Source organism: Tenebrio molitor, chromosome 1 (assembly GCF_963966145.1).
Source record: "Tenebrio molitor chromosome 1, icTenMoli1.1, whole genome shotgun sequence".
Taxonomy (NCBI): Eukaryota; Metazoa; Arthropoda; class Insecta; order Coleoptera; family Tenebrionidae; genus Tenebrio; species Tenebrio molitor.
The window spans coordinates 36,732,217-36,751,013 of NC_091046.1; the positions used below are offsets into that span (position 1 = coordinate 36,732,217).

An 18,797-nucleotide genomic window follows, 5' to 3' on the forward strand; every position below is an offset into this window, starting at 1 on the left:
ATTAAAATTTAATTCAAAAATGGATTATATACAACTGCCAATGAGACAATGACGAAATGAGTAATAAAATGTTTTCAATGAGTCGGTCATTGAATATAAATGAAATGAAATGCAATAAAAAATGAGAGGTGATAGCAAACGTGGAAAGTTAATCTATCCGTCAAATAATTTGGTATGTTGGTTAACAGGTTGTACACCCAAATGAATAATTGTGGAAGTCACGGCCTAGAGAAATGAAGGATCACCACTACTCCGGCCGGACTTAGCTGTAGGGTAGACCCGGGACCTTCCGGTGAGTCCGGGGACGACCTGGACGGGCAGGACCTGATGAGATCTTGATCCGCAAGGCGTTCGGTCCGGAGACCTTCCGTAGTGAAGTCCTTGATCCGCTTGGCCATTTGGGGCGGTGGTACTTGGACGAATCCTCTCCAACGACCCCCACTGGATCACTGTCCCCTTGACTCCCCCAGGCACTAACAACACTGCGAACAGCCGTGAACTTCCTCGTTTTCCCCTCGTTCCCACGATTTATAGCTTCCGCCCCCTCTATGCGCAGATTTTTCGGCGGAAGCCCGTGTACGTTTTTGTCGCGATGGCTTCTAGAACATTCTAGAGAAATCGCGAAGATTTACAAGCGCGCGGCGATTTAAATCGTAACAGTATGCTGTCAATAAATTCAATTTAAAAACATTATTGAAAAGGTGGAAAATGTAAAGGAAATTCTAATCGTACAGTGTGTTGAAAGGTTTAAAGCACTGTACGATAAGTCTTCCAAAGACTTTGAGGACGGTGTGAAGAAGGAAATGATTTGGAGTAGCTGATTTATCCGTGTTTTTGTAACTCGTTTTTTTCGTGGTTTCTTCCTTTTTCTTTATTACGACCTAGGTATCTCGTGTAAAACCACAGCACAAGCAGTAGCTTCTAAAACCTCGTCTTCACAAAACATATTTGATAATTGTTTGGCACTTAAAAAGTCAACATTCATATCACGTTTTGTCATGAACTATAAATTGAATTTTAAAAGTTATGTTATGTTTATGATATGCTATATGTATACGGAACTATAAATCGTGCTTTATGAGCGGGAGAGGCCGTTATGAATGACTAAATAACTATAGCAACGTAGATCTAAACTTTATTTTTCAACTTTTTTATAATTGGTACAATTAATGTTTAATGTTATGGGACACACCTTGAATTAATCGAAGTCCGTATGCCACTAGCAGATGTAGACGAGATTGAAGATGATGCTTCACAATTTTAACACTAACACAAGCCCGATTTTGCAGGGAATAACGATGACCTCACTTGTTCTGCGGCCATCCAAATATCTTGATCGCGATTTTTTATTGATTTCATTCGTTTATTTTCAACGGAAAGTTAAGCGTTGAACACATCTAACAAACAACATTGTTTGATTGTTTTTTGTTGGGGCATGAGTGAATTTTTTTATCGATGAACCATATAATAGGGATTTACATGATGTAAACTTTATTTCGTGTTTTTCTACTGTTAATTTCAAAATGATTTTTCGCACACTTGTAGCTTACGTAATTTTCTACCATTTTTATTTATTATAATATTAATAATTTTATTATTGGGTCATTTTAGAGACCGATTAAGTTACTGTTTGCGGCTTTTAGCAGACAGTTTGAGCATTTAAAACAGCAAAATATTAGTCCACCTCTTTAGTTTAAAATTTACAATTTAGGTTTCATTAAATAAAATTGTTTTCCTGGATTTTTATCTTCCGAATTGGGAAATCCTTTAATAATATAGGGATTAAAATGTTTGAAATTAACACGAAATAAAGTTTACACCATATCGATAAAAAAAATTCACTGTACATACCCATGTAGAAGTTCGTCATCATGAAGATTTTGTTGTTATTTAGATGATTCAAGACCACTGATTCGCGTAGGAAAATCTCGTGGGAGCAGCTCTTGAACGACGGTAATTTTATAGGAATGAAGATTTAAATTGTGTTTTACTATTTTGTGACAAGTTCCATATATCTCTTGGGCTAACCTGCGGAGAGGTTTTTAGGAGACTGTTCCTTTCTTGCTGCAACATCTGCCACAATCTCAGGAGTTCTTTTTTTGGGCGTTCCGCTACCGGCTTGTCGACCAACAGTTCCAACATTACGAAATTTCGCCACACATTCATAAATTTGTTGGATCACTTTTTGGTAATCCACAGGAAAATTCAGGAATGCATTTTGAAAATCATAAACGCAGTGCTCTACAGAATACTTCCATTCACCATCTCAGTACCATTCTCAGTAAGAAAAATCTAAATCAAACATTTTGAAACGTCACTTTGACAATTGGACATTGACAAAGTGGAATAATTTAGCGAAGAATGGCATTTACTAATACTGAAAAAAATCGATATGGTAATTTTTGCCAATTTTTGACGTATGCCTCAAAATTTTATTGTCAAGAGCCTTTTGAGACAGGAATCTGCCGCTGGTTAAAATATTTATGAAACTATATGAATCACCCTGTATGTAATAAGCAGAGAAATCCTGCCGTTTCAGATTGTTCGCAACCTTGGATATCGGTTTTTTGCACATATTTAGCAGGAATATCAAACGCTGGAGATAAAAACTTTTTATGTAAAATAGCCTGCAGAACAAAAGACAACACTCGACAATACGAATTTGGAATATTACAACAAGTGAGAGAGCTTCTGTGATTTATAAAAACACAAAATATACATCCAAATATAAAATTCTGCTACAATCGAGTATTATGTTTACTGATGTATGCTCGAAAAAAAGTTGTAATCGAGTCAGTTTTGGAAATGTCCGTGTGGCTGAACTGGACGAATAATTGTCAAATAATGTTTAAAAAACAAAAGAAAACGTGGCAGAGATAATAATTTGTAAATGACGTTTATTATTAGACTTATGTAAGTTTACAGCAGAACTCAGATTTTACCTGTTGGTCATATACTCATACCATAATGTTACTTCGTAAATGTCCCTTTAAGAGTTATCCGTACTGTACACTATTATACGACTTATGAATTAAATGTATTGGTGTCGAAGCTTCGATGTGCTTGTGTGTGCAAGAAATTTTAAAATATTGGACCTCGATGCAAAGTTTCGAAAACAAATAAAATATTCCTATCAAACTCTGTTGAAGAAGTAATCTGCTTTGTCAAATAAGATCGGATCACTAACACAACATATAGATTATGAAAAAGTCTTTTCTGAATCAATCTTTCACTGTTCCTGAAGTAGAAGTGAAAGGTTTCGAACATCCAAACAATTTTATTTCTCAACATGGTCTCCCTAAGCCCTAAGGCATCAATACATTTGTTGTAACGATACTGAGACATTGAGACAAAAATTCGTTTGTCACTCATTCTCTACATTATCACTGATTAATCGAAGGGAAAATAAGTGTGACAAAAATCTGAGAAATGTAGCTCTTGTGAATCGAAACATTCTGCTGATGGAGCACCAACATCTCTGTGTCTCCTTTTTTCCTCGATAGCAAAGTATAATTTGGAAATTAATTTATTATTATACTTCTTTGTTACATTCTATTTATGCGGTAAAGAGTCACCAAAAAACATTCTAGCGGGTCTCAATAGTTATTTTCATATGAGTAGCGCTGTCAGATCACTTTTCAGGTATGAGGCCGAAATTTGAAGCACGAGCCGTCAGCGCATGAATATTGAATGACATTTTTCGTGTTCGTTTGGGCAAACTCTTAAAAAACATTAATTTATTGTAAATTTTGAGATTATCTTTGACAGATGTTAAGTTAGGTATATAACCGGGAAAGTTTATATATTTAGTTATATACCACTTTCCCGGTTATACGAGTATATCCCAAGAAACGAACACGAAAAAACTTTTTCCTGCGGGGTGGTTAAATAAAATTTTTGACGTTAAACTTTTGCCTCATAAAGGAAGTGAAGCTCCAGTTTTATTCATTCATAAAAAAATCCTGATCAAGGCTAATAAAAATGCTTCTGGTTTGACATTACAAGTTTTATTTTGATTTTTTCATTTTTTAAAATTTAAATTGTCTTTTAAAAAAAATATATGATATTTTTATTGTTGCCACAGTTTTCAATTGTCTTAACCGTGAAAGTTGAATATAAAAAGTTCCTAACAGCGACAAGTCCCTTCTATAGATGTGTTACCCATTAAAAGAATCCCAGTTTCACTAAACAATCAACAATCAAAATTCCTATTGACAAAAAAAAACAACACCAATTTCACATATGTTAATATCAATAAATCATTCGTTGATGAACAGTTTTCTTCCAGACAATTATTGAACCCCCTCCCCAAATGTGTTATGCCATATTTATTTTCAAAACGCTTGCAATAAAAGCCGCTACACGAAAGAGCTACCAGATGTGCGAAGCATTGTCCAAATCAATAAATTGCTTTATCTGTACTTGTAGATGCAATCCAGTGGTTTTTAGATAGGCTTATCGCATCGTTATATTTTATTTTTCACGGAATATCTACCAATTTATTAAAGATAAAAACAAACCAAAAGAGAATTATTATAGCAGTGATAAACTATTTTATTCTGTGGTATCAGTTACCGTTTCGTTAAAGTGAAATGATAATTCAGAGAGCTTATGTGCCATTTTCGGTGTTTCTGATCTTATTAGAGAGCAATTAGTTGCGTAATGCTTTTGAATCCATTATTCCGTCAAAGCATTCTCCCGTCAAATCGTTACACATTTAAACAAAGTTTTAGAATTACATGTACGACAGAAAGTTTCATAGAATGTTTAAGACAACATTATTTGGTAATGAACATTAGGTGTTCGAGAAAATTCACCAACAGGTTTCGGCTTCATTATCTGTATTATTAGATGCAGAATTGCAAAAGCATAAAATAGGAGACATTCTGAAAAAATATGTAAAGTTACTTACAATAATTGGAACACACCCAAAGACACTTTTCTAAATTCATCTGCAGTACGGTTGATTATATTACAGTCAGTTATGTAATATTTATTTAACTGATATTATTCTCCATTTGTCATGAGAAAAAGTTGCCATGTTTTTCAGTGAAAATTTAATTAATTGTCTCATGAATAATTATTGTACACCGTGCTTCTCATAAAAATTAGATGTTTTGTACAGAATTGTATGGCAATTAACAATTTGTTTATACTGGGTGCCCAAAAATTCACGGAACAACTCAATGAGACATGTCAACTCATGTTAGAGAATAAGTAGAAAAATAATTTAAAAATTCTATACCTCTTACATTTGAAGATATGGAGGCCCAAAAGGTGCAGCTTTCATCTCATTTATTTTAAATATTAAAAAAGATTTTGACTATTTGTCTTTTACTAACCAGTGGCCTAATAATTCTAAACGATTGTGATCAGGTTTGCAATTATTTTCTTCATTATTTCCAGCATTTCCAAGTACATAGTAGTTTTATGTTCGTTTTACCTTAAAAGCGTAAATGGCATTGATTTTTCCTTTTCATTTCCATGGATACAATAAAAATGAAATATTTGCAGACTATTGGGATGCATGGAATGTTTCTAAATCTTGCCACATTTAGAGTGACGAATAGGCCCATATCTTTTACAAAAAAGAAGATTGATTTTTATAAACATTTTTACCTGATCTCTTAATGACTACTTAACAACGTACTACTACGTTGTTCCGTGAATTTTGGGGCACCCAGTATAACTGGTTACGCATGTACTTATGTACTGGCATATAGCTAACAAAATTTATTTTATTTTCAATTTTTTAGATAAGGTACAAGTATCAAGTATGCAAAATATACAAAATCCTAATCTGTTCTAGCTAAACACGAAGATGTTATAATATTTCATAATGTCTTCTGCCGGTAGAGATGTTTCATTAAAAAAAAATCTTTTATTTATTTAAGATATTTCCTCGCTTAAGAAAAATATTCAAAATGTATGTACAGTCGATGGACAAATAAAATTGGGACAAAAATGACATCATAATTTTAATTACGGCTTTATCACAAATAGGTTAACTTGAGCATGACATATTATATAGACACTGACAAATATATTGACAATAGTCTAATTTACATAGATTAAATTTTAAGTGTCCCAGTTTTATTTGTCCATCGACCGTACAAAATTTGACACATGTCGAATTAAAAAAGAAATCTGTTAATATTTTTCTTATTTTGAGTTTAGGGGCCAGTTTATAGAAAGAGAATTAAATATTTAATTCGAATTAAATTTTAATGCTCGATTAACCCATGAGTTTGATACTTGGATTGGTTCAATCTGATCACGTGTTCAGTTAATCTCGCATTTGATTACAATTAACTTAATTTCGCTTCAGTAAACTGGCCCTAGGTCTACTAAAAAATAAGTTCTTTTAACTAAATAATTTAAAATATTCTCAGAGAGAAAATATTTTACTAAACTAACTAAATTTGAGGTTATAAATAGCGTCAATGTCTAGTGCATTGTTGTCAGTTTTACTAGTTTGCAATAGAAGAATACCAACATCGCGCCATCGCGGGAAATTCAACAGCATGTTATGTTTATTTTGACGAAAATCAAACAGTGTGTCCAACGTCACAAAAATAAGTCATAGCCTCCCGTTATGCCAAAACAACGTGAACGCTGTTTAGTATGTAGGTACACGTCCATATTTATTAATAAAAAGATGTATTTTTTTTTATTTCATCCTGTGTCAAATTTCAATACTTTACGTCATCAGTTTGAATTCGGGAAAGCGCAAAAAACGGCCGGACGCCGGTTAAGTGTTGCTATTGGAAACACAAAAGTAACAATCGCACAAATCGCAATAACAATTATTCAGGTTTAAGGAATGTTTTATTTAAAACTAGATCTAAATACCAATTAACAATTTAACTATTTCGGCCACAAAGAAGATGATGCACTTACTTTCTCAGACTAAAAACGTTAGTTCACAAATAAAATAATACAACCATTTAAACCAAATCTAAAAAATAGGCTAGCCAGCATAACCTCTTCCGTAGGTAATTTTCTTCACATTATTTTCTGATTTCCATTTACAAAAATGGCTGAATTGTTTTTGATACCTTTCACCAGACTTGCTACTCTTGCTAGGTATTAATTCAGCAAAGGCTTCTGCAGATTTTCTTACAATTTCTGGAGGATTTGCTTTAGAAGTCATTTTGACGCACCAAATTATTTCAACAAAATCAACAAAATAAACAATTGCCAAACAGCAGTTGCTAATCATGTTCCAAAAATGTGACTAGATTTGGAGCATTTGTTAAATTATTTTGAAATTAATTTCAATGTTTCTTTCAAACGAAATTTGAGGCAGGATGAAATAAAATACACAACGACATTCGTCCGTGAACTCTTTTTACAGTATTCGTTTCGAGTTTCAAGACTCGACTCCTTCGTCGCCTCGTCCTTAAACATCTCACTCATACTGTAAACTATGAGTTCCCGGACTTATAACGTTAATTACTATTGTCTATCCTAGATCTGCAGTTGTAAATCTATACTACATTTCACGTGTGTGTAACAAATATATTCCTTAGATAAGAAGCTGCTATCAGTTTTTCTATTTATGCTACGTTATTCAAATTTAGTCATCTAGCGTAAACAAAATGTTTTGTTTGTAAGGTTTATTTCGTTCTTGTTACCACAGAAGTGATTTTTTAAACTGCTCTGACCTACACGTGTGATAAATTAAAAATGATTTATTGCAAATTTGAACCGGTAAAATATCTCTTTTTAGAATTTTTTGCAAACTTTAAAAATCAATACAGAACGTCATCTACAAACATTCATGTTGCGCGTTTGATTTATAACATACTACACATTTGAGCTTTAAATGGCAGGTGCGTTAAATTTAATTAAAGTCACTTAATAGAAAAGTTTAGAGTTGCTGATATTGGCATCACGAACCTGTTTTATCGTTCATTGAGATTATTAATTTATGGTAATTTAGTTCTACCGTTGAAACTTTTCCATGAAGCTGGCTGACAGTGAATTTATTAGTAAAGCTATTTGGAAAGTGACAAAATAATGTGAAAGTGTTTATCTTGCGTACCTTGAATACACAAGAGAAATGATTGGAAAGATATCTCTCACACAAGCTACGTCTAAAACAAACCTCTTGTCCTCCCCAATGTGAAATTTATCCAAGCAACAAAAAACTTCACAAAAGTAGATTTTTAGTTTGCTCAATAAATTGATATCAATATTATCGAGTTGTTAAAGAATTTAACATAATATTACGATCCAGTTTCAATCATGCAGGTCGAAGGGCACTAATATAAATGAAACCAGCACAAATTGGAGCAGTGTTTCGGTAAATCAAGTTTGCAGTATTCAAATCACGTGTCTCTATAACACAATATTGTTGATTGACAATTGTTGTGTTCAGATAACTGAAACTTAAAATTTAACTAGATATAAAAAGAATGTCCTCTTTGATAATCCGCCACCCGGACACCCAGTAGGTATAATGAATGCACAACTACAAAATGCACGAAAGAAATGTACATACTTTTGTTTACAATGCAAATTCTTCCGTTTTCCCAAGGACTTTTTTTTAAATTCCATATTTTATGTTCGAACGTCGGGCTGAAATATTTACCTTTGCGAGTTCTCTTGCAGATGATAAACTGTTATTCCGTAAAGTGGCTAATATTGATCAAATTCAATTTGCTGAATGTTTCAAAAGGTATACCGTCGAAGAATTGTTTGTTGAGTATTGAGCACTTGCTTATAAACAAGCGTGTTGTTTTTATATTGAACTGAATGAATAAACGAAAATTAATATTTTAAAAATAAACAGAACAAGCTAAAAGATGTTGTAAATTTATTTTAATTGCTTAGTGTTGACTTTAGCTACACATTACAACGACGCTAATGTACAATGCGTACAAAAAGCTGACTTTTCTTTGACACGACTATTTATGTACTTTTAAAGGAAAAACCTTTTTGCGACACTTAATTTATTGAGAACGAGCGTAGAAGGAATTACGTTCAAAGTAAAGACGTTGAAAATGATTTCAAAAAATTAAGTGACTCTAATGTATTTAAGTAGAAAAATATGTCACAAAAAAAAATGGAAATTGAAGGTTAGAGGTTTATAACGGCTCAACGCTAATGCACTTAGCAAAAATCATGCCACGGTTTCTGTAATCACTACAAATTTATTTCCGAAGTAAGAGAAAGAGGAAGATTGAGGAAAATTTGGATTTAACCCGAGGAGGAAACACTCGATTTTGATAGTACCTATATCGGGTGTGTCAAAAAGGTCGGACTCCAAAGAAGGTACACAATTTAGAGTAATCGTGGAACATGAAGAAATTTTTTTTGCGTTTGGCCTTTCGTTAACGCGCAAGAGCTTTTGGAAGTTACAACTAAATTGCCTGTAAAACTCAATGATCCTGTTATTGATGCGGAAACATAATTATATGTGTCCTAAACAGATATCCAAAAATTCCTTTCACGAATACGTTGAAAATCCGTTTCTTCGTCCTTCGTCAGTCTTATATATATGATGAAATTTGGTGTGGGGCAGTAGTTTTCAGACGCGGCAACATTGCTAACATATCATAGCAAAGAAAAACAAATCACCTTTATAAAATAAATGTCCATGAAATTATGACAGTTTTCAAATTGATGTATGTATTTAGCTGTTGGTGCGGCAGAAAATGACGCGGCATTTAGCTGCACAGACATACGAGTACACCATGCGTTTTCATAACGGATAAACGGAAGGCATCCCAGTGTCAATGTTATTAGGCATTTTGACTAAGGACTGAGAGAAGAGAAAAAAAGATGTAATCATAACAACTATAATACATACGGTATTTTTAGTTACCTATTGCGTTGCTGCCATTTACATTTTCACTTTCTCAGAGTTTTTTCTTTAACTGAAAGGTGCAGAACAGTTTTTGAAAATCGGGGTCTATGTTATGCTATGCGATGCTACTAAAACGGCTGCCCGTCCTTTTTGACACACCCGATATACAGGTTTAGTCACATAACAGCGGTCTTACACCAAGGCAACAATTGGCAACATGTTCCTGCAACATTTTTTAGTATGTTGCCGGTCATTACTAAAAATTTTTATACTGACGTTTAGACGATTAAAAGGGCTATCAGAATCAAGAAAAAAACTATTGGGTTTCTATTTAAAAAAACTATCGATGACGTCATAACTCGAAAACAAATGACTGCTTGGAATTTTATTTTGTATTAAAATATTTATTTTTATAAACTAAAATTGACCTATCCAAAGATTTTTTTGAAAATAATTTTGTTTAATTTTTAATGAATTTATTCCATACTTTTGCCGCTCACTGTATATTTAGTTATACATACAGGGTTATTCAGGAGAGAGGTACTGAATTTTTATTTTGCCGCAACCAACAATACCAATGGCAGTAACTACTAAATCAAATGTGTTATTTCTTTTAAATTGGAAATCAAAGTAAGTTGGATAGATTTGTGAGAAATGTCAGATTGACAGATAACCTGTATTTAATCAAAATTCGACAAATAAATGAACAAATTAATTTAGTGTAAAAGGTGTTCGAAGTGTCTACCATCGGCTTCTAAATATCCGCAGCGGCGACAGACGAATTCTTTCCGCACTCTCCATAAATGAGGAGCATGTCAGTCTTTTCGTCGTTATTGACAAAGATTTTTTGCTTTAACGTCAAAGAGACAGAACTAAGAGCCATCGTGGATTCATTATAATTATTTTCAAAATTTTAAATCAAGATACTCGTATTGTTGCAATGTTGTATAATGGGTTGCCGTAAAAAGAAATTCAGAAATACCCCTCTCGTGAATAACCCTGTATAACGGGCCTTCAAATAAATTTATATTTAGAGCAACCTATGGAAATTCAATTGTTTGCAACATTTTTCCAGCGCAGAAAATGACACAAGTAAGGTCTGACACTTTTAACAAAATAAAATTAGGTTAGAAAATATTTGTAATTTTTGTAGTGCATTCTCCCTATTCCCCCTCCACAGAATATGACAATATGAAATTGGGAAAAAGCTTACTATGTAACCTGTGTAACTCCGGAGAATAATTGGTTACCTACAAAAATTACTTTACACTGTTAACAGAATTAGAATGTCGCCTACTCCTACTCTAAATATATATTTATTTGAAGGCCCGATACCATTTTCCGGTTATATATCCCAGGAAACGAACACGAAAAATTGTATACGAAACTATCCTTCACACAAAAGATCCCGTCAAAAGACAGCCACTAATCCTGAAAATGAAATATGTAGCTGTAATTCAGGCAGTGGATGAAGAACCTGCATCTAGGTCAAATATCAGTAGCTACAGAGTATAAGTCAATCATCGGTAGGGGGTATTCTTTGCGCTAATAAGTAACACCCCTACCACATCCCTTTAGTACCGGGTGAGCAACAATAACTGTTTCAGTTAGCAACACAAAAATTTACATGAAATTTTCAAGACTGTGAATTGTACCTATTTTGATTTGTTTAATGACGTTATTGACAGCTGGCATACATTTAAAATTTATACGTATTGGTTTTTGTAATATTTTATTAATAAAATGGTTTTCGCCTTGGAACATGACATAAAAATCACCAAAAGACACCAGAATTTATTGCCAACTCAAACAGTAATTGTTGCTCACACGGTACTTTACTCCACTAACCAATAGGGAGGTCGTATTTTGTTGCAGGATGGTCTACCTGCTACTTATTAAAAAGCGAGGCCGAATATGCATATTGTTTCTGGAATGAAGTGCTCATAGTGGTAAATCTTCATTATTATAATCTTTCTAACCTACCCTAAACCCATTGCAAGTGAAGAAGTTAAAATTCCAACTCGTATGTTTACATAATATTAGAAAACGTTATTTAGCATTAGGAATACATTGAATGATGTAAGCTGTGAAATATTTTATTGCTCTTAATTTATGACAAATAAAAAAAGCTCTGTTTATGTACTTCATTTTTTCGTATGTTTGAATTAGTTTGAATGATAACAAACATGAATACAGATATCAGCACATTGATAGTCTTTTTAAGAGACTCTGTAATTACCTCTTTGATCCTAATAATAATCACGCTATGCCTCCAGTCACCGTAAGTTATTGCCCAGTAAATCCAGCCTTTATTAAATCACCACACCATTGGATAATCTACTGGTAAGTATGCAATAATAAGCTCATCAAGTCTGATTAGATAACAAAACATGAAAACACCCTGTATAATTTGGAAATCCTTCTCACCGTGAAAAATGAAAGTCAGGTCATTTGAAAACATTAAGCGAATATAGTGAAATTTTTTTAATAAACAATGATCAGTGTCAAAATTAAGTAAAAAACCACACTGTACCACCCTAAAATGTGCGTATATGGATCAGCTGTACACCAAATCATGAACCTTAATGGTTCACTTCACTTCCAGTACCTTTCTTCCATGAATTCAATTTCAAAACAAATTTAATGAGAAATTAGGAAAAATCTTTTTCGAATTTGGAATAAACTCTCGCTCGTCAGGGCGCAGGCTCAGTTACATTAAAAAAATGTTGACACAGTGTGACTAATCGTATTGTCATGAAAATCACTGTTTGGCTCATACCAACATGACAAGGTTTTTATTGTAAAAAATTTCCATTATAGTAACCTTATGTTTGGAAGCTGAATGTAGACATTTCGAACATTTACTCTAGTTCTTGTACGAATTGTAAGGGTATGGTGGATATATTTTGTTGTGGCATCGATGCTCTTAAGAGGTGCTATTTCAATTCTCTCATTAGAGACCTGCAATAGGATGCTAGTTGCTTGGTATGGGTTGGAATAGGTCTGTTGATTCCACTAGTTTACAAATAATTATTTTTTTTATATACCTTTTATCAAAACCTTATTTTTATGTTTAGTTGCCTTCTATAAAACACAAATGATAGTCAAAATCTTTTTATCGCCTCACAGTTTTTTGCTAAAAAAGATAATATTTCTGCTTCTCTCCACGAATACCTGCGATTTAAAGTTCATTGTTTTAAGACATCTGGTATCAGAAAGTGTCCTAAATTGTACAAAATGTCTAATAGTAGATCGTGTAAATTACCTTCTGATCGTTTTTGTTGCGTTTGTGGACAATTTATATTTGCAAAAAAAGGAAAACCTATAACAGAAGCACTGAAATCTGGATATCTGCATTAATTTGGTTTTGCAATAACAAATCAAGAGAACAAATGGGTTTCACACGTTTTTTGTGAAAGCTACAGGATAACTCTAATATGAAGAGTATCTGGAGAAAAAAAAATTTCTTGGATTTGGAGTTCCAGTATTTTGGCGAGAACCCGTGAATCACGAAAACAACTGTTATTTATGCATGATACGGACTTCAGGTATAAATTTTAAAAACAAACATAAAATTCTTTGTCCTGATGTTCTGTCTGTCACAAAGTCGATTCTACATTCAGAAATCCTACCCCATCCTGAGAGTCTTTGAAAGAAAAAAGTGCTTGGATAACCTTTAAAAATTTTGCCAAAGGATTTTTAAGAAATAAAAAAGATGACTAATATCGGGAAATTGTCCCTGAATTATTGCAAAATTATCACCAGATGGGTGTAAATATGTCTCTTAAAATACATTTCCTTCATTCGCATTTGGACTTCTTTCCTGAAAACTTACTTGTAGGTAGCACGAGTGACGAGCAGGGCGAGCGGTTTCATCACGATGTGAAATTTTTTAGAGATCGGCACAAAGGCTTTTGGGATGAAATTACAGTAGTGGACAATTGATTGGCCCCAAAATGCTAAAAATATGCAAATAATTGTTTGGGTTGACTTTATCCAGTTGAAGTAAAAAGAATAAAATACCCTGAAAAGTATCAGGCTTTTTAAAGTAAAGTAACTATTTATAACACGTCATAAACTATAATTCGCATTGACAATACATTTTTTGCATTTGTTGGTCTTATTTTGACCGGACAATTGATTGGCCCCAATACAATACATGTTGTCTTAGCAAGGAAGTAATTGAGTTAAATTTAGCGACTTATATTTTTTGATCAAGTGAGTATGTTAGTTGTTGGTAACCATGGTTACCACTTGTTTGAAGCTAACAATAATGGCACCACCACGAGTAGGTAAAGAAATTGAATCTTTAATCCTTCGCTTGCGTGAAGAAGAAAAGTGGACCATGGAAAAAATCGCGCAACATGTGAAAATGCATCGCAGTACCGTGTCAAAAATAATTCGGCGCTTAAGAAATCCGCGAATTCTTAAAACGGGCGAGCAACTGATAAAAGGTAATTTTTGTTTTGGTGTCATTAAAATAAATGTTTCAGAACTGATAATCAAATAGTAAAGACATCAAAAAAGAACTGCCGTGCTACAGCTCCTCAAATCCGCCAAGAACTAAACCTCCTTGACATTAGTTGTCGGACTATCCAGCGCCGCCTCGCTGAAGCTGGCCTACTCGGAAGAAGACCAGCAAAAAAACCCTTTATTTCGCAAAAGAATCGTCTTCTGCGGCTCCAATTTGCAAGGGAACACCTTGCATGGACACTTGAAGAGTGGAAAAACATACTTTGGTCTGATGAGAGTAAGTTTAACCTGTACTCTGATGACGGTAAAGGGTACGTTCGGCGTCCAATTAATCAGCGTTACAACAAACGGTACACAACAGCAACAGTCAAGTTTGGAGGTGGTAATATTATGGTGTGGGGGTGTTTTTCCTGGCATGGACTAGGTCCTTTACATCGTATTACTGATAAAATGGATCAGTTTCAGTACAAAGAAATTTTAGAAACAGTGATGCTTCCACATGCGCAAGAGAATCTTCCGGAAAATTGGCAGTTTCAACAAGACAACGATCCAAAACACACTGCAAAAAGTGTGAAAAATTGGATAAATAGTAGCGATATCCAAGTTCTACTTTGGCCAGCTCAATCGCCTGATTTGAACCCCATTGAAAACCTATGGGGTGAAATTGAACGTGCTTTAAAAGGCAAAGAATACAAAACAAAAAAATGGACTTTTTGAGGCCGTCCAAGAATTATGGAGCAACTTACCCAGGGCTAAGATTGAAAATTTGGTTAAATCAATGCCGAGGCGTTGCCAAGCCGTATTAAATGCCAGGGGTTATGCCACAAAGTACTGAAAGTCTGTTTGGGGCCAATCAATTGTCCGGTAAAAATACGACCAAAAAATTTAAAATTTTTGCTGTCAATATGAATTATAGTTTATCACATGTTGTAAATATGTAGTTACTTTACATTAAAAAGCCTGATTCTTTTCAAGGTATTTTTTTTACTCGAACTAGACAAAATTAACTTAAACAATTATTTAATTGATTTTTAACATTTTGGGGCCAATCAATTGTCCGTAGGTGTATGTTTGGGGATTACTGTTGGTCTGTTATAAGGGAAACTGATGCAGAAAATGATAAGAAACAAAGTAAAATAGGTCATTTTTAATTTTGTTGATTTTGGAATTACTCTTGTATTATTATTGTTAATGATTAAATAGTTCTTTAACCTCACGTGATAGAATTTTTTGAATATTTTTTCTGAACTCAGTGTCCCAAAATCTACAAGAAATTATTACAATTTTCAGCTAAGGTATATAAACCGTGTAAACCAGTGATTCTTAATGACTGTTTGGTGGTTTGATCGTTTTGTTTCTTTTTTTTTTGCTTTGTCTTTTACTTGGTTGACCTGTAATTGGGACATCCTGTTAGTCAACTTGTCCAAATAATAATAATAATAATACGATTGGAGCTCCTCATGTGTGACCCTTTTGCAGAATGTTTGAGTTAGTTAGTAATAAAAATAATCTTCGTCCTGGAAACAATATTTGGTCTTTGATGTCATCGATCAATTTTATATTTACCAAAATTCGAGCGTATTGCAGTCATTTACGGCGTAGCTTTTAGTCTTGTTGACTTCAGAAAGAGACAATAGAGAAGAGCCCCCAAAAACATAACCTCCTTGTAAACAAGCGGGGTGCTCTCCACAGAATACAGAATTGATTGAAAAAACACACAAATAAAATATATATTTGCAATTTATATAAATATCATTCTTCTGTGATATAATGTACCTAATAGCGCTATTTTATAAATCAATCATAACCGATTCTGAGTTTAGTTATCCCTTTTCTAGTACGGGTACAAAACCTAAACGTTTCGCACCCGACGAATTAATTTTCCTCATCTCAATATTCGACTCTCATTTCAAATTACGTAATTACTTCATCCCTTATAATTGTCTTCATTAGATTATTTTTTTCCTGACATTAATGTAAAGTTTCGCATCTGTGTTTAAACAATTACGTCTAATGGCACTAGACATAATTGACCATTTCAGCCGTATTGATTTTGTTCATTTAGTCCATGTCTAATTGGATACACTTTAACTTTTCCGTGTATAGAATGGCGCCAGTCAACCAGTAAGTGTTCAATTCACTTCTATTTTCTTTTCTAAGTACTCTTATTAATTTACCGCCAATCGGTTGTAAATTAATGAAAGTCTATTTCTCACGTTAATATGAAAAGGGTGCTTAACATGTATTGTTGTTTTTGATTAAACCAACCACAGTAACTTAGTAACTTTGTTTTTGACAAGAGTATACCCGAAAATAAGAGAATCATAGAAGTATTTCGTCAAGGTAAATATTTTTCTCGTGTATTTTAGTGTTGAATATGAAACAATCTGAAATTATTCACTCACAGAAAAATTATATTTATCTTTTGTTAAATAGTTTCGGAACGGAAAAGTAATCACTCAAAACACAATCAAGTTTTAGATAAAATTTTGTCTTGTTTTAAGCTTTTCGCGTGGGGTAAAATAGTTACTTCTTATAAGGATATACTATAACTAATTATAAGTTATAAAAATGTTAGTACGAAGAAGCGGCTAATGGGAATGAGTATGAATATAAAGAGAGAAAAACAAAACAAATCATATTTTGCGCATTGCTTTTAGTTTATGTTTTAAATTTGCATGAAAATCGTTTGTATTTTATGGTAAAGAGAAAGTATAGGAATAAATCGTACCATTACCCATTTGAGTCAACATTTCTTTTATTTTCAACGTACACTTTTAATTTTTTGATGAAATCGGTATGGTTATTAAGTAAATTGCAAAACAAAAAGAGTAAAAATTAAGAAATGTCTGTTTTGGATAAAATAATGACAAAAGTGTTTCGTCTCTTACATCAAATACGACATTTGATGTTTCAACAATTACAATAATATCACATTATAAACCAAATCAATTAATTAGCAATTATGTATATACAGGGTGACTGACGAAAAACCTTTGATGCTGTATCTTGCTTATTTTTTATCCGATTTGAATAAATGACACATCAAATGAAATAATTTTGAAAAAAAGTCAATACCAACTAAATAAAAAAAATATATTGCGTCCAATTTTTGACAGATTAACATCAGCTTCATTTTTTCAAATAGAACTGTACATTTTTTTTTATTCAGTATTGTAGAGATTTGTCTTCTAAATATAAAAATCCAAAGAACTATACCCATTCATTAAACAAAAGTCCAGAAATTAAAGAGTAAATGTACAAAATTTAAAAATCAAGTGACCAAAATAAACAAGAGAGAAGTTTGTTCTAAATGCTCGAAATGACTAAGTAAGCTCTGAGTATTCATTTGTCAAAACAGTTTGATAATAATAATGTTGCTGTGGAAGAAAATTACCAAAGACGATTTAGTTTTAACGTGTGGTGTGGCATTTTTGGAGATAGAATGGACTAGTGAGTCCCTTTTTTATTGATAGCAGTCTCAATCAAACAAAATTAGCAGTCTCAATCAAACAAAATATCATATTATTTATTATCAAACGAAATAAGCAATTTTCTGGATGAAATACCATTAGCAGTGTTGAGAAAAGTCGTGTTTCATCAGGACGGCACCATACCACATAATGCATGCATGAATTTTGTATTTTTAAATCATTTATATCATTTTGGTGAACGACGAATGGGTGCTCATGGAGCTATTCGATGGCCCGCTAGATCCCCAGATTTGAATCCGTTGGATTTCTTTACATTCATTCGAAACTTTCGAGACAATGTTTATTTGACCCCATCAGGTACCCAAAAAAGTTAAGAAAAAAGCTAGTGCGAGTATGTCAGGAAAAGCCCCGAAATTTTTTACTGAATGCAAAGGTGGGCATTTCTAGAAGGTATCGACAGTGTCTGCAACAGCATTGAGGAAATTTTGAGCAATTAGAATAGATTTTGTATTGTTTACAAATTTGATTACTTGATTTTTGATTTAAATATTTTTCAATTAAAATAAATTTTTTGTTTTTTCTTTTAATGTAAGAATATTCAGAAGGAGATTCTTTATAAGAACGAATAAAAAAAATATAGAGTGTAATTTGAAAAAAAAGTTGGCTATCGTCTGTCAAAAAATAGATGTCGAAAAAAATATCGAATAGAATAATAATGAAGTGTTTTTCGAACTATTTCATTTGATGTGTCATTTATTCAAATCGGATGAAGAATAAGTAAGATACAGCGTCAAAGGTTTTTCGTCAGTCACCCTGTACAAGTGTATGAGAAATAGGTATGTGATTACTGATTAAACATGGGGGGAGTCAAAATTAAAATATTTTTAGCTCTTTAACCCCAGCCAATAAGCATTTTGATAAGCAAATTTGAATGTTCCGAGTTGATTTACATTTTAACAACATCGATAACCACTTCAAACGTAGCTTAATCACATTCTTTTATTTGAAACAGCATTGCCCTATTGGTGGAGGTGCCGGGACAGTCAGTAAGTATTACATATTAAGGTTTAATCACT

General features: G+C 33.0%; 1 protein-coding gene across 1 annotated transcript; it reads left to right on the forward strand.

Moving 5' to 3' along the window:
• The first annotated feature begins 14,057 nt into the window (after window positions 1–14,057).
• On the forward strand, window positions 14,058–15,004 carry LOC138127896 (uncharacterized). The gene is made up of 3 exons (XM_069044041.1): window positions 14,058–14,268; window positions 14,398–14,564; window positions 14,624–15,004. Exons 1-3 carry the CDS (start codon window positions 14,058–14,060, stop codon window positions 15,002–15,004), a joined length of 759 nt encoding a protein of 252 aa, XP_068900142.1.
• Window positions 15,005–18,797: the final 3,793 nt, after the last annotated feature.